This window comes from Phoca vitulina, unplaced genomic scaffold, assembly GCF_004348235.1.
Source record: "Phoca vitulina isolate PV1807 unplaced genomic scaffold, GSC_HSeal_1.0 scaffold15, whole genome shotgun sequence".
NCBI classification, from domain to species: domain Eukaryota; kingdom Metazoa; phylum Chordata; class Mammalia; order Carnivora; family Phocidae; genus Phoca; species Phoca vitulina.
Window position 1 is genome coordinate 12,906,902 of NW_022589718.1, and position 27,172 is coordinate 12,934,073.

Sequence of the window (27,172 nt, forward strand, 5' to 3'; positions counted from 1 at the left end):
GATTACATCTTCGTCTGGACCCCTGCTTTTCATAGTGAACAAACCTATACTTAGAGTTAATAAACTAAAATGTAGCCTGAAGAATAGGAAATGATTTAAGACCCAAAAATCACAGAAAGGAAAATAAAATGGACTTGACAGCAACAACAGTTTCTATTCAAAGAACTCCACAGAGAGATGACAGACTGAGAAAAGTTACTTGACGCAAAACTAGGGATTGACATACAGAACTTACTGCTGGAAATCAAACAAAAGAATATTGAGCCTCCTGTGATTTGAATAGGCAAATCCCAGAAGAGGATGCCCACATGGCCAACAAATGTATAATGAGATGTTCAAACTAACTAGTAGAGGAGAAATGCAAATTATAATGAAATACCACTTCATACTCCTCAGAATTAAAAAAAAAAATCATAAAGGTAGATAATATCATTAGGGAAATAGATAAACTATAGTGGATTCATATAGTGGAATACCATACATTAAAAGTTAGAAGCTAAATACTTAATACAATAACAGCCACCATTTAGTCAAGATGGAAATAAATGCATAGCACAATACAAATATATTTATATGCATTTGAGGCATAATACTATATATTTTACATGGTTAATTTAAAGATATATGTCAAATACATTAAAGGATACTTTTCAAGGAGAGAAATGAGATTCTGTATCCAGGATGAAAGAGGAAAGCAAGGATTTTGCACAGACTTGTTGACCATATGCCATTAAATAAGAGGATTAAGTATACCTGTGCATCTGAGAACCAAAAGAAAGTGGGGAGTTAATTTCCATAGCAAAATATGAAAGGATATAAATTATTTCCATGAACTTAAAAAATTATGTAACTATGGCAACTTTATTTCTTAAAGTGTTAAGATGACAATAAGCTAAATATAGTTGTAACCAAGACTGTAAATGTCATAAGTTCACCTGTCAAAAGATGTATTAAGATAAAAACTTAATGTGTTGCACTGTTCTGTCACTAATTCCATGACACTAAATGGGTGTTTTGCAATTCATTTCAGTTCTGACACCACATGGTGTTAGCACAGACCCCTCAAGTGAAGTGCAGAGTCCTTCACAAGACTGTCCCCACTTCAGGCTTTTTTTTGGTTATTTGTACCCAGTACTCTGGTTTTTGATTACTTGAGGCACCTCCAGTTTCCAATTTCCAATCATTCATAGCTTTCAGATCTTGACTCAGAGTTTATCTCAACACTAATTTTTAAATAATTTTATTATTTTTAAAAAAATAACCCATCCAATTCTTTTTTTTAAGACTTTATTTATTTGAGAGAGAGAAACTGAGAGTGAGCACGAGCAGGGAAGAGAGAGAGAATTGGGTTCCCTGTCAAACAGGGAGCCTGACACGGGGCTGGATCCCAGGACCCTGGGATCATGACCTGAGCTGAAGGCAGATGCTTAACCAACTGAGCCACCCAGGTGCACCTAAGCCATCCAACTCGACATTTACTCCCTACCTTGCCTGTCAGCATCAGCACTAATAAATGTACCAGCATGTTTCTTAATTACTCACTGGATTTTTGCATCTTAATTGCTTGAAGGCTCATGTGAGAAAACATGCATAAGTGAAATTTGGGTAGATATACCCTCTGTGTTTGTGACAGACTGTTCTTTGCCTACTCAACAGTCAACTGTTCTTTGCCTACTCAACAGTCATTCTTAGTTAGAAATGCATTTCTTTGTTGTTAATGAAACCCTAATTTTGTTCAGATACTGCATGGAGAGCCCTTGAAATAGGCAGAAGATACATCCCGGCTCCAGACCTAGGGAATTACTCATAATTATGCCAGTCATAGTAACCTAGTTTGGGAGAAAAATGAAAAAAGGACAAATGCAAATTAAAAACACATCGAGATACCATTTCTCACCTATCATACTGGCACAATTTTAGAAGCTTGACCGTGTACTCTGTTGGAGAAGCTCTGTGGAAACAGGCACTCTCATACACTGTGGGAGTGTTAGGTTGCAGAGCAGAAGTCAATATCTCATGAGACTACATACTTTACTCTCTAACCCAGTAGCCCTACTTTCAAGAATTTAAATCCCCCAAGGGGCACCTGGGTGGCTCAGTCGTAAAGCATCTGCCTTCGGCTCAGGTCATGATCCCAGGGTCCTGGGATCGCATCGGGCTCCCTACTCAGTGAGGAGCCTGCTTCTCCCTCTCCCACTCCCCCTGCTTGTGTTCCCTCTCTCGCTGTGTCTCTCTCTCTGTCAAATAAATAAATAAAATCTTAAAAAAAAATCAAGAATGCCTCAATGAACAGAAGACAATTATGGGGACAAGATAAGAGACTCAGATGATAGATTCAGGAAGCAACGTGGAAAATGAATGCCTGCACAGGCTGGGTATTTATTATCAAGGTATAGCAATAGTATTGTAGTTATGGTATGGGTGAGATCAATACTGGCATTCTTAGGAGTGGAATGATAAAATGTCAAGGACTTGCTTTACAATTCCCAAACAACAACAACAACAACAAAACAAAAAAACCATAAACAAGCCCAAGCAGAATGAGAAAAAGTGCCATGAGATGAAATAAGAATGATAATATGTTGATAATTGTTGAAACTGGATAACGGTGCAAGGGAGTTCTTTATAGTGTTTTAAAAGGAGTTAAGTTCAAACAAAGTGACAGAGAAGGGTAGAAAGTTGGGGGGAGCAGCAGAATGGTAGATCAGTCGCTCTGAAGCTCTCACACCCACTGAAATGTAACTAGTTTCTTAATCACTTAAAACAAACAAAAACCATAATGATAATGTATGTAGGACATACTAGAAAGTGAAGGAAACGTTCAAGACCCCAAAAGAAAAGAAAAACAAAAGCAGAGTCCTAAATCTTGAGTTGGGAACACAAGCCATACACGGGTAAGTAGGAAGATTAATAATATATGACAATCCAATGAAGAAGGGGCAATCTTTTGAACAGATAGTTCCAGAACAATTGGACTTTCATATGTAAAAATGTAAATAGATACCTAAGCCTGACCCTTCCCTCACACCATGTACAAAATGAAACTTAAAATGAATCACAGACCATCTTGACATTTTTAAAGGGATCAGGATTGGACTTGATACTCTCTTTTTACCTGGTCTCAGGTTCTTTCTGTCACCACCCCAAATGAATTCCTGATGCCGAACCTAAGTGGAAGCCAACACAATGACTTGAAGCCTTCTTATGCCTAATTATCCCCACTAACCACCAACTGTTCCTCACGACAAAAATCATGTTTATAGAGGCGCCTGGGTGGCTCAGTCGTTAAGCGTCTGCCTTGGCTCAGGTCATGATCCCAGGATCCTGGTATCGGGCTCCCTGCTCAGCAGGAAGCCTGCTTCTCCCTCTCCCACTCCCCTTGCTTGTGTTCCCTCTCTCACTATCTCTCTCTCTCAAATAAATGAATAAAATATTTTTTAAAAATCTTTAAAAAAATAAAAAAAACAGAATTTAAATCCCCCAAAATATAAAATGTAAATATATTATTTGTAATTGCAAAATCTTTGCAATTACCTCAATGCCCAAACATTTAGGCATAGTTGAACAAATTATGTTACATACACCAGTAGAGGACTATGCCGTTATAAACAGAATGAGGACAATCTATATGAACCAACAAAGAGTCTTTTCTATGAAATATTACATTGAAAAAAGGGTACAAGAGAGTATCTATATTACCTTTCACATAAGAAAGAAGGGGAAATATACATGCATATTTTTGCATAGAAAAACACTGGAAAAAGCAGAAAACAACGAAGCTGGTTACTACACAGAGAACTGGGTGAAAGGGATAAGGGAAAGAAGAGCACTTTTCTGAATTCACCTTTTTGGATAAATGTTACTTTTGAAAGTTTATATTATGTTCTACATATGAAAAAGAAAATTAAATCAATAAGGATAGAAGTAACTTAAACTATATGCAAGCAGAAATAAAATTGTTAAATGAATACAATAATCACACTGAAATGAAGAGTGGGGAGAGACCAAACCAAAATAACTTGAACACAGCACTTTGGCTATAAACCCTCATTCTAAAAGGGATTTGACTGATCTAAGATGTCACTGATAGTAAGATGGGACTCAATTTCAGAGATGTTACACTATGGAAAAAAACAACCATAACAACAAGGGGCACCTGGATGGGTCAGGTGGTTAGGTGTCTGCCTTCAGCTCAGGTCATGGTCCCCGGGTCCTGGGATCTAGCCCTGCATCAGGGTCCTTGCTCAGCAGGGAGCCTATTTCTCCCTCTCCTTCTGCCAACTCCCCCTGCTTATGCTTTCTCTCTCTCAAATAAATAATCTTTACAAACACACACACACATAGTATCTTAGAATCAAAGGAAATTAGAGTTAAGTCAATAATCCAGATAACTCAAGAGTATTAGAATAAGCACCAAAGGTTCCTAGGCTGTCAGGAGAAGGGCTCTCCTGAAGCTTATGATAAATAATACATAAAGGTATATGTAGGGGCGCCTGGATGTCTTAGTCTGTTAAGCCGCAGACTCTTGGTTTCGGCTCAGGTCCTGATCTCAGGGTTGTGAGACTGGGGGAAGTCTGCTTCCCCTCTCCCTCTCTCTCTCTCCCTCTGCCCCTCCCCTGCTTGCACACACACTCTCTCTCTAAAATAAATAACTGAATTTTTTTTTTAAAAAAAAGGTATATGTATATTAGGGGGAATGAGATTATTGTTTAATTGGTACAGGGTTTCTGTTTGGGGTGATGAAAAAGCTCTGGAGATGATAGTGGTGAGAGTTGCTTAACGTTGTGAATGTACTTAATGCCATGGGATTGTACGCCTAAAAATGGTTATAATGAGGGTGCCTGGCTGGCTCAGTCAGTGGAGCATGTGACTCTGGGCCTCGGGGTTGTCAGTTCAAGGCCCATGTTGAGTGTAGAGATTACTTTAAATTTTTTTTTAATTAAAATAAATAAATAAAAGGGGCACGTGGGTGCTGCAGTCGGTTTAGTATCCAACTCTTGGTTTCCACTCAGGTCATGACCTCAGGGTTGTGGGATTGAGCCCCGTGTGGGGCTCCGTGCTCAGCTTAGTCTGCTTAAGACTCTCTCTCCCTTTCCCTCCCCCCACCCTGCTGTACTCTCTCTCTCTCTCAAATAAATAAATAAATCTTTCAAAAATAAAATCTTAAAAATAAAATACTTTTTTCTTAAAAATAAAATTAAATGCTTTTGTATCCAAATAACACAATGTGTAAAATATTTGAAACGTGTATATCAGGCAGCCTATAAATCAGTACTAAGGAAGTGACCCCCCCCAAAAAAGGAAGTGAAAAACCCAATAAATAATGAGCACTCAATTCACATACATGATCTAAATGTCAAAAAATATGAAAAATTGCTCAAGCTCACTAATCATCAAAAAAATCATACAATTTTCTACCTATCATTTAGTCAAAGCATAAAATGAATAGTATCTGGATGTATCAGACAGATTTGCGTTTAGAAGTAACAAAACCCCCAAATGAAGCTTAAACAGATATGAGAGGTTTTTTCCCCTGATAATAAGTTTGGAGGTAGGCAGTCCAGACTGGTATTCTGGTTTCACATTGCCATAAGGAACCCAAGTTCTTTTTCTCTTTCTTCTTAGCTCTCCCTAACATGTGGTCTTTAACCTCTTGCTTTTTTCTGGTGGCTTCAAAATGACTGTTCCACCTCCTTCAATGAGTTCCAGGCAAGAGCATTTTAAGTTTACTCCCTTTAATAAGCTTTCTGGTACAGCTCCTCTCAGCTACTTCTATTTACATCTCTTTTGCCAGAATTACACCACATGACCACTCCTATGTAATTTTTTAAGCAGGGCATTTTTTTTTTTTTTTTACTCCAAGCAGAATTGTACAGTGGATATTAGCTAGACTACTAGCAATCTCTGCTATACCAGTATTGACTAGAATGAAAACTATGGTATCAAAATCATAATGATAAGAACTATGATCTTTTTATTAGTAGCTTATTTGTAGTGATTTGTTTTTAAATTCAAATAAAGTGTTTCCAATTTGACTTTCTCTCTCACTCTCTTTCTTCCTCTTCTTTCTTTCCTTTCTTTCTCTCTTTCTCTCTTTCTCTCCATGCCCAGTGTGGAGCCCAACACAGGGCCGGAACTCACAACCCTGGGTTCAAGACTTAAGCTGAGATCAAGAGTCCAATGCTTAACCAACTGAAACACCCAGGCTCCCCTGACTTTGTCTTTTTAATTTCATCATTACTGATGGAGATTCTGACACAGAATTCCCTTTGTCAATTTCTTTTTTTTTTTTTTTTAAAGATTTTATTTATTTATTTGAGAGAGAGAGACACAGCGAGAGAGGGAACACAAGCAGGGGGAGTGGGAGAGGGAGAAGCAGGCTTCCCGCCGAGCAGGGAGCCCGATGCGGGGCTCGATCCCAGGACCCTGGGATCATGACCTGAGCCGAAGGCAGACGCTTAACGACTGAGCCACCCAGGCGCCCCCCCTTTGTCAATTTCAATAGTACTATCTTCAGTTTCCAATTACTAGAAAGTTTTTTAACTAGAAGTAAAGGTATTTATTTAATCTTTTGAGAAGTATGGTGGTATACAAGAATCTTTTTAGAACAATACAATGTATGATTTTAAATGTAGCATATAACTTTCTGGATACATTACAAAATTTAAATGATTCATATTTCATATTATTAAATGGCATAAAACCATTTAAATCAAGAAAAATTATCAATATTTATGTATTTTAAAAGAATCTAGTCAGTTGTGTAAGAACAAAATCCAACATGTAATTTTAAGGCAAAGGATCTGCTGAAGTCAGTGATTTTAAAATTCTTTGACCAGGGTCACCTGGGTGGCTCAGATGGTTAAGCGTCTGCTTTTGGCTCAGGTCATGATCCTAGGGTCCTGGAATCAAGCCCCGCATCCTAGGATCGAGCCCCGCATCTGGCTCCCTGCTCGGCGGGGAGCCTGCTTCTCCCTCTCCCTCTAGTCTTCCCCCCTGCTTGTGCTCTCTCGCTCTGTCAAATAAATAAAATCTTTTAAAAAAAAATTCTTTGACCAAAAGGAAAGAGGTAAACAAATACAAATGAGAACACTTCTGGTAAACAAAGAAATTTAGAACTGGCTTGCATACCTAAGATTAAATGCAGTTTTATATGACAAGTGATGAGCAAGGATTAGAGGTTGATGGTTATGTTCCACAAGATGAAACACAACATGCACATACATACACGCATGACAGAAGCAAAGAGAAAAGAAGGATGTTTAAGAATTATAGGTTTTATTTTTAAGTAAGATGCCTTTACAACCAAAATACCAAAAACCGATACTGTAATCACCAAGTCCCTTGACTGCTCGACCAACCTCAGCTTTCCCGACTTCCATCAGACTGCAGAGGTCATAGAACATAAAGCATAGAACATAAAGCATGGGACAGACTTGGGTGTGCATTCCTACTCCACAGTTACTATCTGTGTGACTTGGGTGTGTTTTAAAACCCCTCTACGTCTGTTTCTTCATCTGTCAAATAGAGGATAATAGTAGTACCTGTGTCATAGGATTACTGAAGGATTAAACAGGAAGATACAAGTAGAACATGTAGCATCTAGGAAGGACTCAAAAAAGCATTCGTTTTTGACAGCATAACTCGACTAAACTTTTCAGAAGCACTATTTTCACAAACTTGTTTCCCTACCTCCAACTCTAAGAATATTGTCACATGAATTCCAGATACATTTGCTTCTAACTCAAGGACCTCCCTCCCCAAACACTATCCACAGTTCCCATTTCTCCAGGCATTTTTTACTGTTCTCAATCCATTTTCTCTAGGAACTTTGAAAATACCATCCTCATTTGCAAATTGAAAATACCATCCTCATTTGCATTCGGAGCTTTCCAGGTTTGGCTGAAATTCAGCCTCCTTTAAACCTTCGCAGACTAACAGCCTCCATGACCGCAACATCTACTGAAATGATATAGGTGCTCCTTCTCTTCAGCACCTTTTCATGGTTTGTCCTTCACTTGGTTTGGTACTATTTACAAGTCACTTGATATCAGGATGTCTTCCAGCCTCATTTCCCGCCACATGACCTATTTCTATTGATAGAAGTAGCTTTCCAGACCATAATATTTCACACATGTGTTCTTTACAAAAAAAAAAAAAAAAAAAAAATCCTTGCAACTTTTTTTCCTGTTCAGGCAGCTTCAAGGTTTTGTCTGGGAAGAAGGTTCAAAATTCAGTTCAAATGCCACCTTCCTAAAGCTTTCTGTAACCGTTGCCCAGAGGCATAAGGCATTTAACTATGTTGTTCTCATACTGTCCTATTGGATAGGCACTTGTAAAATGTTTCTTCATAACCTGAAAAGGTAGGCCTTACTGAGCCCTTTTAATAGATGAGGAATCTGAGGTTGGGGGAGATTTGGTGATTGCCCAAGGACACAGCTATGAAGTCGGCAAAGCCAAGATCAGACGACTTGCCTTCTGACAGAGGATGCTGCCTCTCACCTGTGTCAAGCGGCAGTAGTATGTGCCTTCTACAGAGTCAGTATGGCTGCTTAGCATCTGCTCTACAAGGGACGTGGCAGTTAGCAGTTGCTCAATAAATATTTGTTGAGTGTACAAATCATTAGAACTCAGTAAACACCGGGGAACCCTCCTACACTGTTGGTGGGAATGCAAGCTGGTGCAGCCACTCTGGAAAACAGTATGGAGGTTCCTCAAAAAGTTGAAAATAGAGCTACCATATGATCCAGCAATCGCACTACTGGGTATTTACCCCAAAGATACGAATGTAGGGATCCGAAGGGGTATGTGCACCCTGATGTTTATAGCAGCGATGTCCCCAATAGTGAAACTGTGGAAAGAGCCAAGATGTCCATGGACAGATGAATGGATAAAGAAGAGGTGGTATATATATACAATGGAATATTATGCAGCCATCAAAAGGAAGGAGATCTTGCCATTTGCAACGACGTGGATGGAACTGGAGGGTATTATGCTGAGCGAAATAAGTCAAACAGAGAAAGACATGTATCATATGACCTCACTGATATGAGGAATTCTTAATCTCAGGAAACAAACTGGGGGTTGCTGGAGGGGGGGGGGGGGGGGGGGGGATGGGGTGACTGGGTGATAGACACTGGGGAGGGTATGTGCTCTGGTAAGCTCTGTGAATTGTGCAAGACTGTTGAATCTCAGATCTGTACTTCTGAAACAAATAATGCAATATATGTTAAGAAAAAAAAAAAAAGAAGAAGATAGCAGGAGGGGAAGAATGAAGGAGGGGGGGAATTGGAGGGGGAGACGAACCATGAGAGAGGATGGACTCTGAAAAACAAACAGGGTTCTAGAGGGGAGGGGGGTGGGAGGATGGGTTAGCCTGGTGATGGGTATTGAGGAGGGCACGTTCTGCATGGAGCACTGGGTGTTATGCACAAACAATGAATCATGGAACACTACATCTAAAACTAATGATGTAATGTATGGTGATTAACATAACAATAAAAAATAAATAAATAAATAAATAAAAAAGAACTCAGTAAACACCGCAGAAAATGCAGCAAAGAATGCTGCAGCTGGAAGGGACACAGATTGTTATCATACAGAAAAATCATGAAAGAGGGGCGCCTGGGAGGGCTCAGTCGGCTAAGGGACTTCGGCTGGGGTCATGATCTCTGGGTCCTGGGATCCAGCCGGCTTCAGGCTCCCCCCTGGCGCGGGGTCTGTTTGTCCTTCTCCCTCTGCCCCTCCCCCCACTCGCGCGCGCTCTGTCTCAAATAAATAAAATCTTTTAAAAAAAAAAAGAAAGGGAGGCTTCAAGATGTTAGGGTCCACAGCTAGTTAGTGGCAGAGATAAGCCTAGAAACACTTCATACACCAAATAAACAATACTATTGAAGGCTTGCTACGGAGGAGTGAGTGCTAGACTCTGGGGAGACAACGTTGCCAATTCCTCCCCAGAGCGCTGAAATAGCACTGCAGGAGACCAAGGTGGGTCTAAGTTCCCAGAGAAAAGGATGTGAAGGAAGGACCAGGAGATATTAGTCCGGACCCCAAGTTGGGAAGAAGGATAGAGAAGGGAGGAGGGGGAAAAACGGAGCCACCCCCGGCGCCCTCCCCCGGGGCCGTTTATCCGCCGAGCCACACGGGGACGCTGCATCCTTCCTCGCGTCCGAGCCCCGGCGGCGCCGCCTGCTCGCCTGTTCCCGGCGGAAATGCCCGGGCGATGACGGAAACCCAGAGGGAGGGGAGAGAAAGAGCGAGAGAAGGGGCGAGAGAGCCGGGAGAGGCCGGCGGGCGGGAGGCGGCGGCGGTGGGTGGCTAGCGTCCGGCAGGTGCTGCGCCGAAGACCCGCGCCGCACCGCCGCCAACCTCTCCGCGCCCTTCACCGACTCCCGGGGCGCGCAGCCGGGCGGGCGAGGGTCTCCTCGAGGCCGCGCGCCGGGAGCCGCCCGCTGGCCTTGGGCGGGGCGAGGGGCCCGCAGCCGCGCTCCCGCGCTCCCTCCTCTCCCGCTGGGAGCTGGCGGCCGCGGCGGCGGCGGGAGAGGGCAGCGGCGCCCGGGGCGGGGGTGGGAAGGGGCGGGGAGGGGGGAGGGAGGCGGCGGGCAAGGGGATCGGGCCGCCATGGACGACAAGGCGTTCACCAAGGAGCTGGACCAGTGGGTCGAGCAGCTGAACGAGTGTAAACAGCTTAACGAGAACCAAGTGCGGACGCTGTGCGAAAAGGTAAGAGAAAAGAGGAGAAATGCGGGAGCGCTGGGCCGGGTGGGGGCGTCCGCGGCCGTCCCTCCCCGGCCTGTTCGCGCTGTGCTCGGCGTAGCCGGTCCGGGGCCCCGCGGGGCTGTGTCTCCTTGCTGGGACGCCCACCTGGGCGGCGGGAAGGGCCATTCCAGGACCGGGCTTGAGCTGGCCTCCCCGGGCTCCTCTGCCTCCCCTGGGGACCCACCCTGCGGCTCCCTCCGGAAGCTCACTTCACTGGCGTAAGGGGCCCGTGTAGATGGGAGGGGAAACGTGGCACGGGAATCCACGCCCTAGATTTTATTGGGGTCACCGACGGTCTTCTGGGGATTACTGACCCTAACGTTTCACATGAGGACTGGCGATCTCGGCGCTTTAGAATGCCGGCAAATTAACATAATGCAATCTCTTATACGAAAATGCACCGAAAGTTAACCTGGATGATGTTAGTGTTAATGAACTTGTTAAGAGATGTAGGGTTTTTCTCAAGTGAATCGGGCCCTCAAAAATCACTAACTTGGAATGTGTCAAGCGTTTGTTTTTAGGGAGGTGGGTGTAATGGCAGACTGGTTTTTAAATAGAGGTTGACTTTGGTTTAAATAGACGGTGACTAGTCTTCGCACTGACTCTTGGAAGCGTATGTTGATTGTCAAAAACGAGACAGTGTGTCTTAAGTTTGACAACAGTGATACTGTTTTTGGTGCAGGGTAGCCCGTTTCAGAAAGTTATTTCTATTTCTATTGTATGTAAAGTGTTTGGGGGTTTTGGTGATGGTTGTTTTCCTATACCAAAGAGTAATAAAATATGCAGGTGGTTAACTGCTTACAGTCGTTCTTGATCGGGTGATCTTGGGCCACTTTCTGAATTCTGTATCCATTGTTTTCTTAACCGCTGGAATTATTTCACACTCTTCATCTTTAAAGTCTAGAATTTTTCTCATTCGGTTTTTATAATCTGGACTAAATAATTTTCACACATTTTTATGTGGAAAGGTGCTAAATGAAAGAGTAACAAAGTTATTTATTCTTTTTTTTTTAAAGAATTTTTTTATTTATTTATTCATTTGAGACAGAGAGATACAGAGAGAGAGAGAGTAGGAGCAGTGGGGAGAGGCAGAGGGAGAGGGAGACGCAGACTCCCCGCTGAGCAGGGAGCCTGATGCGGGGCTCGATTCCAGGACCCTGAGATCATGACTTGAGCTGAAGGCAGACGCTTAACGACTGAGCCACCCAGGCGCCCCCAAAGTTATTTATTCTTAATGTTGTTGGGTTTGTTTGTATTTTTAAGGCATAATCTTTAAGATTTTTTTGATAGTTTGTGTTTGGAAATCAGAATGCCTCAGAAATGCATTGGAGAAGGAAATAATAGGGCACTCTTAAAATTATGCAATTTAGGGATGGAGGAGTAATAGCTAATATTAAGTTAGAATAGTGTTGTTAGCAAGTATAATGTTACCTAAGACCTTTATATATTAAATAACTTTTTGTTAACACAGAAGAATTTCTGTAAATAGAACTGCCAAGCTAGTAGTATTTTTTTTATTTCTGGAACAAACATTACTTATAGCTTCAAGTCGACATTCAGTTTTCTTGTTTGATAACCTATAATTTCATGAGTCTTAAAATTTACATTTTAAATTGCTCTCTCAAGGTCTAGTGTCAGCATTAAATTTTGAAATACCTAGTTTTGAAATTGAGTCTGTTAACCTGCTATGAACGTTAGATATAGACTTGAAGTAATGGACAAAGTTCGTGTTGAATCAATTTTTCCCTTTGACTCTCTAATAATTTTAAGATATATTCCTAGAGAAGAATATTGTACTGCTACTCAATCACACTTAAGTCTTTTTGTTTGTTTGTTTTTTGTGTGTTTTTTTTTTTTTAAGTTTTATTCATTTAACTAGTCTCTACCCCTAACGTGGGGCTCGAACTCACAAGCCTGAGATCTAGAGTGAGATGTTCCTCTAGCTGAGCCAGGCAGGCGCCCCTCAGTCACACTTAAATCTTGAGGAAGCTTTCTGTATTTGTCAAGAGAGATTATTTGTACTTCAGCTCTTAAATAAATTGGACTACCAATCCCTAGGATCTTATAGCTCTATATTTAAGCTTATATGTTCCTCACTTAAAAAAAAAATTGTACTTATCCACTAAACATGAACTTTTATTTTTTTAAAGATTTATTTATTTATTTGAGAGAGAGCGAGCCCGCGCAGAGGGAGAGGGACTCAGTGTAGGGCTCCATCCCACCACCCCAAGATCACGAGATCACGACCTGAGCCATAACCAGGAGTCGGACGCTTAACCAGATGACCACCCAGGCACTCCTAAACATGAATTTATAAGTGAAAATCCCCAATCATTTAGCTTTGGCCTCCACCCCTTGTTGCCAGTGGAATGCAGAAGTGTAGTATTCCTTGCTCTGTACCCTTTTGAGCAGACCTTAGTTTTACAACCGTCTTTTAGCCACGGTGGCATTCCTTGGTGGCGTATGTATTCTATCTTCTAACCTTAGTCTTTGGTTCCATTTTATGTCCCTATTCCTAACATTCTTTTTCCTGACAAGTGTAATGTTTACTTACTGTAAACTCTGGTATTCTTTGTATCTGAGTTCAAACCCTGGCTCCACCCAGTCTCTTTCACCTCTGATTCCTTTTTTGTAAGACAAGTGTAATATTATTTGCCTATCTCCTAGGATGCTTGTGAATATTAAAATACTATCTGTGTAAAGTACCATTAAGCAATAGCTATTTTAGGAAAAGCCACATAAAGATAGCTGTTTTATCTTGTTTTAAATCTGTCATCTCATTTTCTTCTGGGAAAAGATGCAAAATAAATAGATGTGTTGACATGACTTCTCTATGGAGAATGTACTTCAAAAGGGGTTTTATATATAGTGGTTGTAGAAACCTGAAAAATACAGTTGCAGTATTTCATGTGGTCCCTGTTATATGAAGCACAAAGTACTAGGACTAGTAGCAATTTTGTCAAGTAACTTTAAACTCCTTGCCTTCTCTCCGTAATGCTTCCTCTACCTTTCCAGGTCAAGAATGGCAGGCTTAAAGAAAAATAAAATGTTAAACCTAGTTACACAAATCCTCTTTTTGTTTAATTCTTTGTGACCGGATTGGTTTTTGTTTTTTTTTTTTTTAAATAACATGAATTTTGTGGAGTCTATTGAAAATATTACTCTATAGGAAGTTGCATTATATGGTGGTGATTTTTCCCCTCAAAATTAAATTCGTGTTCGGGGCGCCTGGGTGGCTCAGTTGTTAAGCGTCTGCCTTCGGCTCAGGTCATGATCCCAGGGTCCTGGGATCGAGCCCCGAGTCAGGCTCCCTGCTCAGCGGGAAGCCTGCTTCTCCCTCTCCCACTCCCCCTGCTTGTGTTCCTTCTCTCTCTTTGTCTCTCTCTGTCAAATAAATAAACAAAATCTTTTTTTTAAAAATTAAATTCCTGTTCTAAATCAGATTGCTTAAAAACCGAAGGAGTCAGCTGAAATTGAGACCAAAGTAGTACTGATAAAAGCCCTATTTTGAGGTAGTGGTAAAAATAAGATCCATCCTAATGCCAAATGGGGAAGAACTACAAAAATATGGGTATGGATGTCCTGTCCTTCGAGGTTAATTTCTGTGCAGAAAAAAATTGTTTACATAAAATAGTAAGGCACATCTTCTGAGAGGACTAGCTCTTAAATTAGCAGTCCAGTTTTTGAAGTTAACTGCAAATTTGATTTATGTATATAGAGAAACTGTTTCTGTGATTCATTTCTGCAACAGCAGTGTGTACAGTAATTTTAACAGATAGTGTGCCTCGAGAGCCAGTCTGGCACTGTTCAGGACACTGTGTGACTAGAACTATATTTAACTCTTGGTAGCATTGCAGAAGAGAAACTTTTTAGGCTCTTTACGTAATAAACTTTATTTTATACTAAAGAACCTCAGTAATGATACTCTAAGTAGATAGGGAAATTTAGCCTGTTTGTGTGCTCGAAGATCTTACTTCTGATGATTATAAAGTGCCTACTTAGAAAAATGTTGAGGCTTTTGTAGTAATATAAATACATAAATATTATATAAGACTAATAGATAGGTTTCTGGGTTGTGGCTTCAGCCTTAAAATAGAAATAACATTAGGATATTACTTACCTCATTAATGTGAAATAGGATGCTTAAATTCCTGAATGCCTGAAACCATCTTAATGAAAACTAGATTCTAGTAAAAATGATTTTTGTGCATAGAGAAAAATCTCTTGGATTACTTTTTTTTTTTTTTTTTTGACAGATTGTAGCTAAAAATTAGTGGTCTTAACACCCAGAAAGCCTAACTGGTACTTCATTTTAATTTCCCTTGAGCTTCGGTGGTTCATTTGACAGAGTCTAAAATGCAGTGATGTAGAAAGTAGCTCTTTCTTTTCTTACTATAACACAGAATGACCTGATTACAGTGGAATATGAGGTTAAAACCCAATTCAGGTGACTGAACCAATTGTCGTTTTCCACACTTACCTAAGCTAGCCTCTCAACAGACAGGTTAAAGAAACAAGCAAACTAGACTAACATGAACTGCTAATGACTATAGCAGACTTAAAAATCAGTTCATTTCTCGACTTTATATATGATGTGTGAAACAATATCTGTAGATAAATGAGTCTACATTATATATACTTTTTCTACATAGAATAGTTTTTTTGTAGCATATGCCTTCTATTCTAATTTGAAGACCTGCAGAAATTTTTTCTTTGCCATCTTTTCTTCAGGATAAATACTGTGAGGGACTTAGTGAATGAAGTCCTTCTTTGGTAAAAGGAAACCAAATACCAGACTTTGAAGATAAAATTAATGCCAAAACAATCACTGTGTTTTAGACTATATAAACTATATTTATTTTCTGAACTTAGTCTTTCTAAGAAGAATGGCATTAAAATCATAAACGTAATCTATTGTGTATGAGAATTTGAGTTTACTTTAGATTAAATAGGAATTTTGAACTGATTTCCTTATAATTCTCCTTCATGTAAATGTAAGTTAAATGTAAACCTGATGTTGGTTCTTTAAAGTAACTTGCATAAAGAAATATTTTCTTTCAGGGGCTCCTGGGTGGCTCAGTCATTAAGCATCTGCCTTCGGCTCAGGTCGTGATCCCAGGGTCCTGGGATCGAGCCCCTCATTGGGCTCCCTGCTCCGTGGGAAGCCTGCTTCTCCCTCTCCCACTCCCCCTGCTTGTGTTCCTGCTCTCGCTGTCTCTTTGTCAAATAAATATCTTTAAAATATATTTTTTTTTTCTTTCACACTATTCCTTTACTAATGATTAAATCTTGTCTATACTTCCTATAACATTACTTTTCAAGTCTAAATTTCTTTAATAATCATATTAAGCTAGGGAATGAGGTCAGCTTATTACAGATTTGGTTACTTTTCTAGGGAATGGGGAAGCTGAAGCTTAGAGTTGGTTTGCTGTCTCTTGTAGTCTGGGACAGTTTATTGTGACTTGCAAACTGCCCTCTGACTGAAATAACTTGCGCAAAAGAATTAAATGATAATCTTGCGGTGCAATCTGAGATAACTGACTTGCACTACATAGCACTATGATATAGTACAATGAAAGTGTGCAAATTCCATTGAAGATCTGCTAAATAATGTTTTATTTTATTTTATTTTTTTTAAGATTTTATTTTATTTGACAGAGATAGCGACAGCAGGAACACAAGTAGGGGGAGTGGGAGAGGGAGAAGCAGGCTTCCTGCTGAGCAGGGAGCCCGATGCGGGGCCTGATACCAGGACCCCGGGATCATGACCTGAGCCGAAGGCAGACGCTTTAACTGACTGAGCCACCCAGGCGCCCCTAATCTTTTATACAAAGACAGTCATTTTATTTTGAGAATGGTTTGGGAAGGTGAGATTGTGTCCTCACCAATTCAGGGTTGTTGTTTTTTAAGATTTTATTTCTTTATTCTTAGCACGAGCAGTGGAAGGGGGTACACGGGGAGAGAGAATCTCAAGCAGACTCCTCACTCGTTGCAGAGCCCCCCATGGGACTTGATCTCACCACCCTAAGATCATGACCCTGAGATCATGACCTGAGCAGAAACCGAGAGTCGGACACTCAACCAGCTGAGCCACCCAGGTGCCCCTCGCCCCTGTAGTCTTCTATGAAACTTTGTTTGAAGTGACTTTTTAGCATGCAGTTTTTTTAATGTGCCAAGGTGGTGTGTAGGCTCTCCTTTAATTTTACTCTTTCCATTTCATAGAGAGGAAAGAAGTTACAAAGTTTCTTCTACCTTTGAAAGATTTCGCATGGAGGTATAAGGAGAATTGGCTCAGAATTGGCTCGGTGCAGTCTTGTCTTTGCTTTAGTAGCAGGAGAGGTACTTGTTCTGTGGAAATGAGAAAGAAAAGAAAAGAGTGGCGAATAAATGCTGTCATTGTGTTTTTACACCATAGATTCAACAAATTTTAGTTGTACTCCTATGTGCCACATGCTGTTCAAAGTGCCGGAAATTCAGCTGTGAACAGAAGAGGGGCAGATGATAAACAGATTTAGTAGAATGCCAGACAGTGATTCTTGGTAGGAAGAAAAAGCAGAGGATAGGGGAGTAATGGGCTTGAGTTTGGGAGGCTCTTTTAATAGAGTGGTCAGAGAAAGCCTTGCATATTATTCATAAGGTGATTTACTTTTGTGATCTGAAAGGGTATTGCAGGAATTAGAGGGCACAGTTCCCAAGACTGCTCTCATGTGTGACTGCATGTTCAGTGGGTTCCAAAACTGCTCTCCCAGGTTCAATAATGCACAGGAAGGGCTCGCAGAACTCACTGAAAGCTGTTATATTCGTGATTACAGGGGAAGAATACAGATTAAAATCAGCCAAGGGGAGAGACATGTAGGGCAGAGTTCAGGAGGGCCTGATATCTTCAATCTCTAGTTCTTTCAGAGGCAGAACAGACACTGGGTCACCAAAAGCCCTCATCATAAATCAACTTGTTAGACTGTCCAGTGGTCAGAGCCCCCAGGCAAAGACACTCACATGAAGCAGGACATTCTGGGGCCTGGCAGTCACCTTCCAGTAGGCAAGAGCAGATGCCAGACCTCTCTGTGGGTAAGGTTCTTAGCTACACAGATTTTTACTCCATAACAAATTTTAGGTGACAAGAACTTTAAAAAAAAAAAAAAAAAATTTTTTTTAAGATTTATTTATTTGAAAGAGAGAGAATGAGAGAGAGAGAGCACATGAGAGGGGGGAGGGTCAGAGGGAGAAGCAGACTCTCTGCTGAGCAAGGAGCCTTATGCGGGACTCGATCCCAGGACTCCAGGATCATGACCTGAGCCGAAGACAGTCGCTTAACCAACTGAGCCACCCAGGCGCCCCTTAGGTGACAAGAACTTTAATAAATAAGTGAAAAATAATGCCAAAATACATGAAGAAAACATGGATAGATTTATCAGAATCATAGTGTGTAGGATATGAGGTTATTTTCCTTCTGAATTGGTATATTCTTTGTTGTAATTTCATAACATTTTCTTGATTCTGTAAACTCTTTGAAAATGCAGAAAGTTAGCCATTTAATGTTTAAAATATTCTTTCCCTTTTTAAAAAATTTCTACTGGACATTTTAGCATTTTTGTATAGTCCAAATGGTCCAGCTTTTCCTTAAGCTTTGGAAAGGAAATAAAAAGTTCAGTTACCTTAATTCCATCCCAGAGACTGATTATGGCTTGGCAGGTCCAAAAATCTGCATTTTTAAAGACATCACAAATCTTGTTATCTAGAAATTCCAGATTGCATTTTGAGAAATGCTAGTTTGAAGAATATGCTAAGATTCTGATTTACCTTTTTCCTTAAGTTTGGATCAGCTTCCAACATTTTCTCCTTTGTGCTTTCAGTGTTGCAAGATGTCTCTGTGAGCTTCTTTACTGAGATTTTTGCCAGCATCACTTCCTCTGGGATATCTGCATTCTTTTCGCCACAACCACTTTCCTCATATATGTCAATAAGTTTCCTTATTTATGTCACTAAGTCTATTTCCTGGCTACATATCTAGAGTCTCTCCAAGGGCAGCAGTATCCACATCCCGCAGTCAGCCATTTCTTCTATATATTTCTTTTTCTTTTCTTTTTTTTAGATTTTATTTATTTATTTATTTATTTATTTGCCAGACACACACACACACACACACACAATGAGAGAGGGAACACAAGCAGGGGGAGTGGGAGAGGGAGAAGCAGGCTTCCCGCTGAGCAGGGAGCCCGATGCGGGGCTCGATCCCAGGACCCCGGGATCATGACCTGAGCTGAAGGCAGACGCTTAATGACTGAGCTACCCAGGTGCCCCTATATATTTATTTGAATTTCATTTCCAGTTTTACCACTTTTCATTTCTTTGCTGTAGTTCATCATTGTTGACCAAATCCTCCTTTTGAGTATCCATTTTTGTAAAATGTCACATGAGTTTATTGCTAAAAGGTAAGGAGGCAACACAACTATACACTTTGTTGTCTGGGTGTAAACCTAGTAACGAATATGCTATGACCCATCCCTACAAGACTTTGAAAGAAGTAATGTGATTGGTTTTTGATTATGATGCTGCACCTTTTGTTTATGTAGTGACTTGTATACTTGTAATTTTTAATTACAGTAAATATACTGTGGTAACTTAAATTTGAACCACGTTGTTGGGGGCCCAATTTAACTAAACCTTGGTGACGAAATTCGTGCATATAGGAACTAATACAAAGTGAGAGCTGTCTATATTAAAGAGAAATGATTGGGAGGATTCAAGTCCACTAAATAATTTTGTTCTAACTGCACTGGGCTACAACAGTATTTCACACATTTCCCTCATCCTGGGAAAGAAACTGCCATTAGCAGTCGCTCCCCATTCTCCCCTCCCCCGTCCTTGGCAACCACTAATCTGCTTTCTTAGACATTTTATATAAATGAAATCATGCAATATGTAGTCCTTTATGTCTGGCTTCTTTCACTTGGCATAAAATTTTCAAGATTCTTCCATGTTGTAGCATATATCAGTACTTCATTCCTTTTTATGGCTGAATAAAAATTCCATTATATGGTTATAGCTCTGTGACTGTTTTTATAATTAAGTTATTGCCATCTGGAATTTTTTTTGAAGTTTAAAATTATTTTTTCAGATTTAAAAAGTAATAAATACTTTAAAAATTTTTTAAACATCTTAGAACTGTAGGGGAAAGAACACCCACCTTCCCTATCCACTGCCCTCCTACCTCAGAGACAAATATGGTTTTCCACACCTTGTTCTTGATGTGCAAAAAACATGTGTTGGGGAGAGGGGTATTTTTGGTATATTGTTTTTGTTAAAATGGGATCATTGGTATAACATCCTAAAACTCTTCCCTGAGCAATATATCTTGACTTATGTACATGGACATACCTCATTATTTTTTTTATTTCAACAGAGTATGTGATTTATTGTTATGTATGTTTCCAGGCTTGAAATTGCTTGGCATACAGACACTTTTAACTGTTGCTAAACTGAAAGGAAAGGTTCACTTCCTTGCATTGAAAAAAAAAAAAAAAAGGTCAGCCTCTCATTTATCATTTGTGGAAGAACCTTGTAACTATATGGCTGAAGTCAAAAACACAAGAAATAGCAAGTGTTGCCAAGGAGGTGGAGAAAAAAGGAACCTTTGTGCACTGTTGGTGGGAATGTAAATTGATGCAACCACTGTGGAAAACTGTGGAGTTTCCTCAAAAAATTAAGAATAGAATCATCATATGATCCAGTAATTCCACTACTGAGTATTTACCCAAAGAAAACAGAAACACTAATTAAACAAGATCTGTGCACCCTTATGTTTATTGCAGCAGTATTAAAATGGAAGTAGCTGCAGTGTCCAGTGATAGATGAATGGTTAAAGAAGATGTGGTATATGTGCACTGGAATATTACTCAGCCATAAAAAAGAATGAAATCTTGCCATTTGCAACAACATGAATGGACCTAGAGGGTATAATGCTAAGTGAAATAAGTCAGAGAAAAATACTGTGTGATTTCACTTACAGGTGGAATTTCAAAAACAAAACAAATGAACAAAGAAGAAATGAGACAAAAAAACAGACTCTTCAATACAGAGAACAAATTGGTGGTTACCAGAGCACTGGGGTGGGGGCATGGGTGAAATAGATAAAAGGAGATTACGAGTACCTTGAACACTGAGATATATAGAATTGCTGAATCATTCTGTTTGTACACGCAAAACTAATACAGTACTGTGTGTTAATTGTACTTGAATTAAAAAAATAGATCAAATGTCATTTATGGAAGAACCTTGTAACTATAGGAGGAAAGGCACCCTACTTATATTAACTTAGCTCTGTAGGATTTTTAACTTCATTTAATCTCACCTGTTTCACAGATCAGTCTGTTCTGTGGCTTTCTTCAGGTGACTTTACCTATAATATTTTAGAGCAGATTATTTGTGTGTAAATAGAAGGGAAAGAAAATTTGCATACTGACTCTGCCAAAACCAAATTCAGTAGCTTTTCATTAATATGGCTCTGGTGATAGGCACCAGCACAAAAATAGAATGTCACCTGTTGGACAGAGGAAATTTAGTTTACATTCTGCATTCCTAAAACATGGGTAGAGGGGGAAATAGTTTGTTCATCCTATTTTATGTGAATGTCATTCCCAAATAAACGTTTGTTTTCTCAGTTCTCGTCCTAAGATAGATTTGGTTCATAGCAGCAAGAAAGAATATGTCTTAAATGGGTGAGAAAGGAAACGAGATTGAATGGATAGGTATACCGCATTGCGTGCAACAGTAACAGCTTCCTGCCACGTGGCATTTACCATCCCCACAGTCGTTCACTTTACATGTTTAAACTTGGTCTTATATCCTAGAGATAAAGTTTGGATGCTAAGTAACATTAAAAATCACTCATGACTGTTCCATATAGAATCACAAGGTGTACAGAAAAGAGTTGACATAGCAGTCCTGAGACAACTATCTGTAGAACAGCCTCATTTCAAGGTCACCCTTGGACAGTGTCTGGGAACTTGAATTTGGGGAGGGTTCCCACCATCCCCTCTTAAGAATGACTCACTGTGCCTAAACTGTTATGCAAATAGTATGATTTATGCTGAGCACATGCTTTCCTCACTTTGGTAAATGCTAGGCAGAGGGTACTTAGGTTACCAGCTCCCAATTACAAATCCTGGGCACTAAGTCTCTAATGAGTTTCCATGGTAGACAGCATTTCATACTTCTTGTCACAACTCATTGCTACAGGCATTCAGTGCACTGTGAGGCTCCCCGGGGAGAGGATTCTTGGAAGCTTGCACCTGATTTACTCAGGACTTTGCTTTCCTGTGCCTTTTCCCTTTTCTGATTTTACTTTGTATCCTTATGTTGAAATAAATCATAACCATGAGTATGACTCTGTATTGAGTTCTGTTGGTCTTATTTGCAAATCACCACCAAACCTGGGGATGTTTTGGGGGGCCCCTGACACACAAAGATTTTTACATTAAGAATTTTAAATATTAGGTGAAGTGTATACTTCTGCCAGTCTGACACATCATTTCCCTGAAGGCAATCCAAAGTGATTTTTTTTTTTTTTAAGATTTTATTTATTTATTTGACAGAGAGAGAGAGAGAGACAGCACAAGCAGGCAGAGTGGCAGGCAGATGGAGAGGGAGAAACAGGCTCTCCGCTGAGCAGGGAGCCGGATGCGGGGCTCGATCCCAAGACCCCAGGATCATGACCTGAGCCAAAGGCAGCCGCTTAACAGACTGAGCCACCCAGGTGCCCCAATCCAAAGTGATCTTAAAATAATATGATCGCTTGGTGAGCCAGGAATCTGAAGAAAGGGTGTGAGTTAAAAACTAAATGTTTAGTACCTCTCCTGCTACTAAAATTACATTTTAAGTCAATTAGTATAAAAATAATTACAAGCCCTCTTCATTTAACAATGGAAACAAAGATGGCTAAATCAGAGCTTTATAATCCCAAATACTCATATAGTTTCTCAAAAATGTGACCTCTTGGGCGCCTGGGTGGCTCAATTGTTAAGCGTCTGCCTTCGGCTCAGGTCATGATGCCGGGGTCCTGGGATTGAGCCCCGCATCAGGCTCCCTGCTCAGGCTTCCTGCTCGGCGGGAAGCCTGCTTCTCCCTCTCCCACTCCCCCTGTTTGTGTTCCCTCTCTCTGCTGTGTCGCTCTGTCAAATAAATAAAATCTTTAAAAAAAAAAAAAAAAAGTGACCTCTTAACACTGCCAATGATTTTTTTAGACATATTATACTTTATTCTACAAATATCTTTAGATGCTAGATGTCAGTATGTTTCTCTTATCTTGTGTGGTATAAATATTTTCCCAGGCTTCTCCTTTATCTCTTTTTGTATACAGAATTTTTTTTTTCTTTAAAGATTTTATTTATTTGAGAGACAGAGATAGTGAGAGAGAGCACTAGCAGGGAGGAGAGGGAGAAGCAGGCTCCCTGCTGAGCAGGGAGCCCAACGTGGGGCTCAAACCCAGGACCCCAGGATCATGACCTGAGCTGAAGGCAGACAGCTTAACCAACTGAGCCAGCCAGGCTCAGAAATTTTTATTTTGTTTGGTTGAGCCCGTCTAAGCCAGCCTACTGATGCTACAGAGTTTACCTGTTCCTCTCTTTATCTCTGGTGCCTGGCCTACAACAGACACTTTACAAATGTTTGTTACATGTACACATGAACATTACATTCAGGAATATTTTGATGTGTCAGGTGATTGCTGTGTATGTATGATGTACATCAAAGTGAGCGGTTTATCAGCCTGATGAATGTTGTCCCATACAGGATACTATATGTTAAATAGTTTTTCCTTTGTTTTTGGTAATGTTTCCTTTAGTGGATTTTTACATGTGATTAGCTTGTTAAATTCTTTTTTTTTTTTTTTTTTAAAGATTTTATTTATTTATTTGACAGAGAGAGACACAGCGAGAGAGGGAACACAAGCAGGGGGAGTGGGAGAGGGAGAAGCAGGCTTCCCGCAGAGCGGGGAGCCCGACATGGGGCTCGATCTCAGGACCCTGGGATCATGACCTGAGCCGAAGGCAGACGCTTAACGACTGAGCCACCCAGGCGCCCCTAGCTTGTTAAATTCTTAATGTTCTATGACTTGAGGATTCTCCTTAACTCTTTCTGCAAAATTTTGGTTACTCCTGTTTAACTTGAAAAACAAATTACTTGTTGCTTGCTCTAAGTAAATGACAATGATTTTCTCATTTTAAGCTTGTTGCCATTGACTTTTTTTCCAGTTGGTAGTTCCATTGCAGGAGGTTATGTTGCTTTTGAAAGACTTCTGCTGATTGTTTTCTCAGTCTTCAGCTATTTTACTAGGATCCTGTTGACTTTGGGATTTGGCTTTTGTAAACTCCTTAAGGACTTTGTTCTTTACCACCCCGATGCGTTAGTGGTTTCACTGGACTTGACTGACTGTGCTATAAGTATTTTGCCCCTGTGATCTAAACCAGCTATTTGGAGAACCTAACATATTTAAAAATTAGTAGAGTAGCTTCTTAGAGTGGAACTCCTAGACAGTTTTCCTTACTTAACAGGTGATCATATAGTAGTTTTAGACTTGCCTTTTTCATTTATATATCAAATGCCCTTTATATCAGATATCAGCATTAGGTTTCATATGTGTAACAGAAAACCCAAAATAAGGGCTTAACCAAAGTAGCAGTTTTTATATTTTTCTTAGGTATAGGCAGATCTGGAGCTAAGCACTCCAGGGGTGATATGGGAGCTCTACAGAGTTGCTAGGAAACCAGACACTTGCTGTGTTATTTTTCTGTGGTTGCTGCAACAAATTACTACAAACTGGCTGGCTTAAAACCACGGATGTATATTGTCTCACAGCTCTGGAGGCCAGAAGTCCAAGATCAAGGTGTCAGCAGGGCCACATACCCTCTGGAAGCTTGGGGACAGTCTGTCCTTTGCTTCTTAGAGCGTCTGGTGACTGCTGGCATTCCTTGGCCGCATCACTTTATTCTGTCTTGTGTGTGTGTGTGTGTGTCCCCCAAAACACCCTCGGCCTCATTTAGGGCCTGTCAGGATAATCTAGATAATCTAGGATAAGCTGCTCCTGTCAAAATCCTTAATCGCATCTTTTTCGTGTGAGGTCACAGTCACAGGTTTTGGTGATTAGGAAGTGAATATATCTTTGTGGGTGTTTTTTCAGCCTGCCACATCTTCCAGCGCTCTGCTCTGGTCCTTGTGGTCCGACGTGGCTTCTGGAGTTCCAGCCGTCGTCACATAAACATTCCAGGAAACAGAATGGAGAGTGTTGAAGGGCATGTCCCCTCCTCAAGGAAACTTTCTGGTTCCCACATAACACTCTTTACGTCTCACTGACCAGAACTTAGTCTCGTGGCCGTTGGTAGCTGCATGAGAGGCTGGTGCCACGGACTGAATATTTGTGTCCTCCCAAAATTTATATATGAAGCCTGATTACCAATGTGGTGGTATTTGGAGGTGGGGCCTTTGAGAGGTAGTTTGTGGTCAGGAGGGTCAAGCTCCCACGAATGGGATTAGTGCCCTTATCAGAAGAGACACTAAAGAGATGATGTCTGTCTCTCACACACTCCCAAGTGAGGTGCAGAAGGCGTGCCTCTGCAGAACAGGGTGAGGGTCCGCACCCGGAATCGAGTCAGCTGGCACCTTGATGTTGGACTTTCCAACCTTCAGAACTGTGAGGAAGCACTTTCTGTTGTTGAAAGCCACCTAGGCTGTGGTATTTGTTATGGCTGCCTTGAGTACAATTAGATTAATTGTGGAGAAGGAAGAGGAGAGTAGATATGGAGGTTCGGCAGTCTTCGCCTCAGATCACTTTACATTTTGTTAGCTGCTGTCAGTTGTTTTCCAAAGAAGATGTATAAATGTGCGTTCTCACCGGTAGGGTATGAGAATAGCCTTGCTTAAAAAAAAATAGAGAATAGCCTTGCTAACAGTGGGTAAATGTCATTTTTGCCAACCTCATGAATGGAAAAGAAGCATATTTTTGTAGTCCCTGCCCCTCTTTATTCACCACCTAATGCATCAGGTTACTCCAGATGTGGTCTGGCCAACACCGAGGAAAATGGGTAATTACCTGTTGTTTTTTCTGTTAATGTTGTTAATGATATGAACAACAAACAGGAAAAAGTTAAAGGACAGGAAATAATCAATAACTGAAAAGAGGCACAGCCCAAGGCTGGGATCACTGAGTGACACAATGAGGTACCACTCCTCACTATACCCTGCCACTCCAAGCCACGTGGGTGAGCCAGCAAAACCCAGAGGGGTTTTTTTTTGATATCCCAGTATCTCTGAAAGGAGACAGCTAAATGGGATCTTGAGCTCATTCCTCTTTTGTTTGAGAAATAGTGGAAATGGCTGTCCAACAGGGACAGAATTAAATGCATCAAGGCTGCCCAAACTAAGACAACACATTGATTGGGGAACATGTCCAAGGTCTGAGAGTATTCCCCTCTAAGAATGGAGTGAGCCTTAAAAATCTTCAGAAGTGAATACAGTTTATAGGTATTCTAGACCCCACACTCTCCCTTGTGAGCCCTCTCACCCCATCTCTTGGCTAAAAAAAGAATTGAAATTAACTACCTTGACTTTAAACCTGTGGTTCTTTGGGGGAAAACAAACCAGTCTCACATGTGGTAGAGTGGGAGTTAATAAATGCCGCACAATATGTTGGCGTAAATAGAAGGTTTCAGCTGATAGCAACAGAGTGAGAACAGCATGGAAAGCAAATAACAGCAAGCAAGGAAGAAACACTGCTTGGGAAATATACAAAGAACACAGAATTTAAAAAGCAAACCTTATCCTAAGGAACAGAAAGAAATTATCCAGATGTGCCCAAGTTATAAAACAGTTCACTATGATGTGGATTAAATAAGATTGAAAACAAAAGCATAGCACGAGCTGAATATGTAGGAAACAAATTGAGGGCAAAACTGGTAGTAGTAACAAGAAAAGCAGACTAGATGTAGCAGAAAAAAAATCTAACTGCCTCCAGAAAGTTAAGACTTAAGATAATTACAAGGAGTGCAGGTGACAACAAAAAAGAAAGGGCACCTGGGTGGCTCAGCCGGTTAGGCATCTGATTTTGGCTCAGGTCATGAGCTCAGGGTTTTAAGATTGCACCCCACATTGGGCGTCATGCTGGGTGTGGAGCCTGCTTAAGATTCTCTTTCCCTCTTCCTCTGCCCCACCTCCCTCCCTCTCAAAAAATTTTTTAAATTTTTTTAAATTTTAAGTTCCAGTTTAATATACAGTGTTATATTAGTTTCAGGTGTACAATATAGTGATTCAACACTTCATACATCACCTGGTGCTCATCACAAGTGTACTCCTTAATCCCCATCACCTTAAAATTTCCCCTACCTTAAGAAATTATGACTTAATAATAGATCGAAGGAGTTTG

The 27,172-nt window shown here is 40.6% G+C and overlaps 1 protein-coding gene across 1 annotated transcript in view; it reads left to right on the forward strand.

Moving 5' to 3' along the window:
- The first annotated feature begins 10,555 nt into the window (after nt 1-10,555).
- PPP2CB (protein phosphatase 2 catalytic subunit beta) overlaps nt 10,556-27,172 on the forward strand; it is a 31,957-nt gene continuing 15,340 nt past the window's right edge. The window contains exon 1 of the mRNA XM_032413461.1: nt 10,556-10,722. Coding sequence (XP_032269352.1) covers nt 10,621-10,722 — 102 coding nt within the window. The 5' untranslated portion in view covers nt 10,556-10,620. The remainder of the gene's footprint in view (nt 10,723-27,172) is intronic.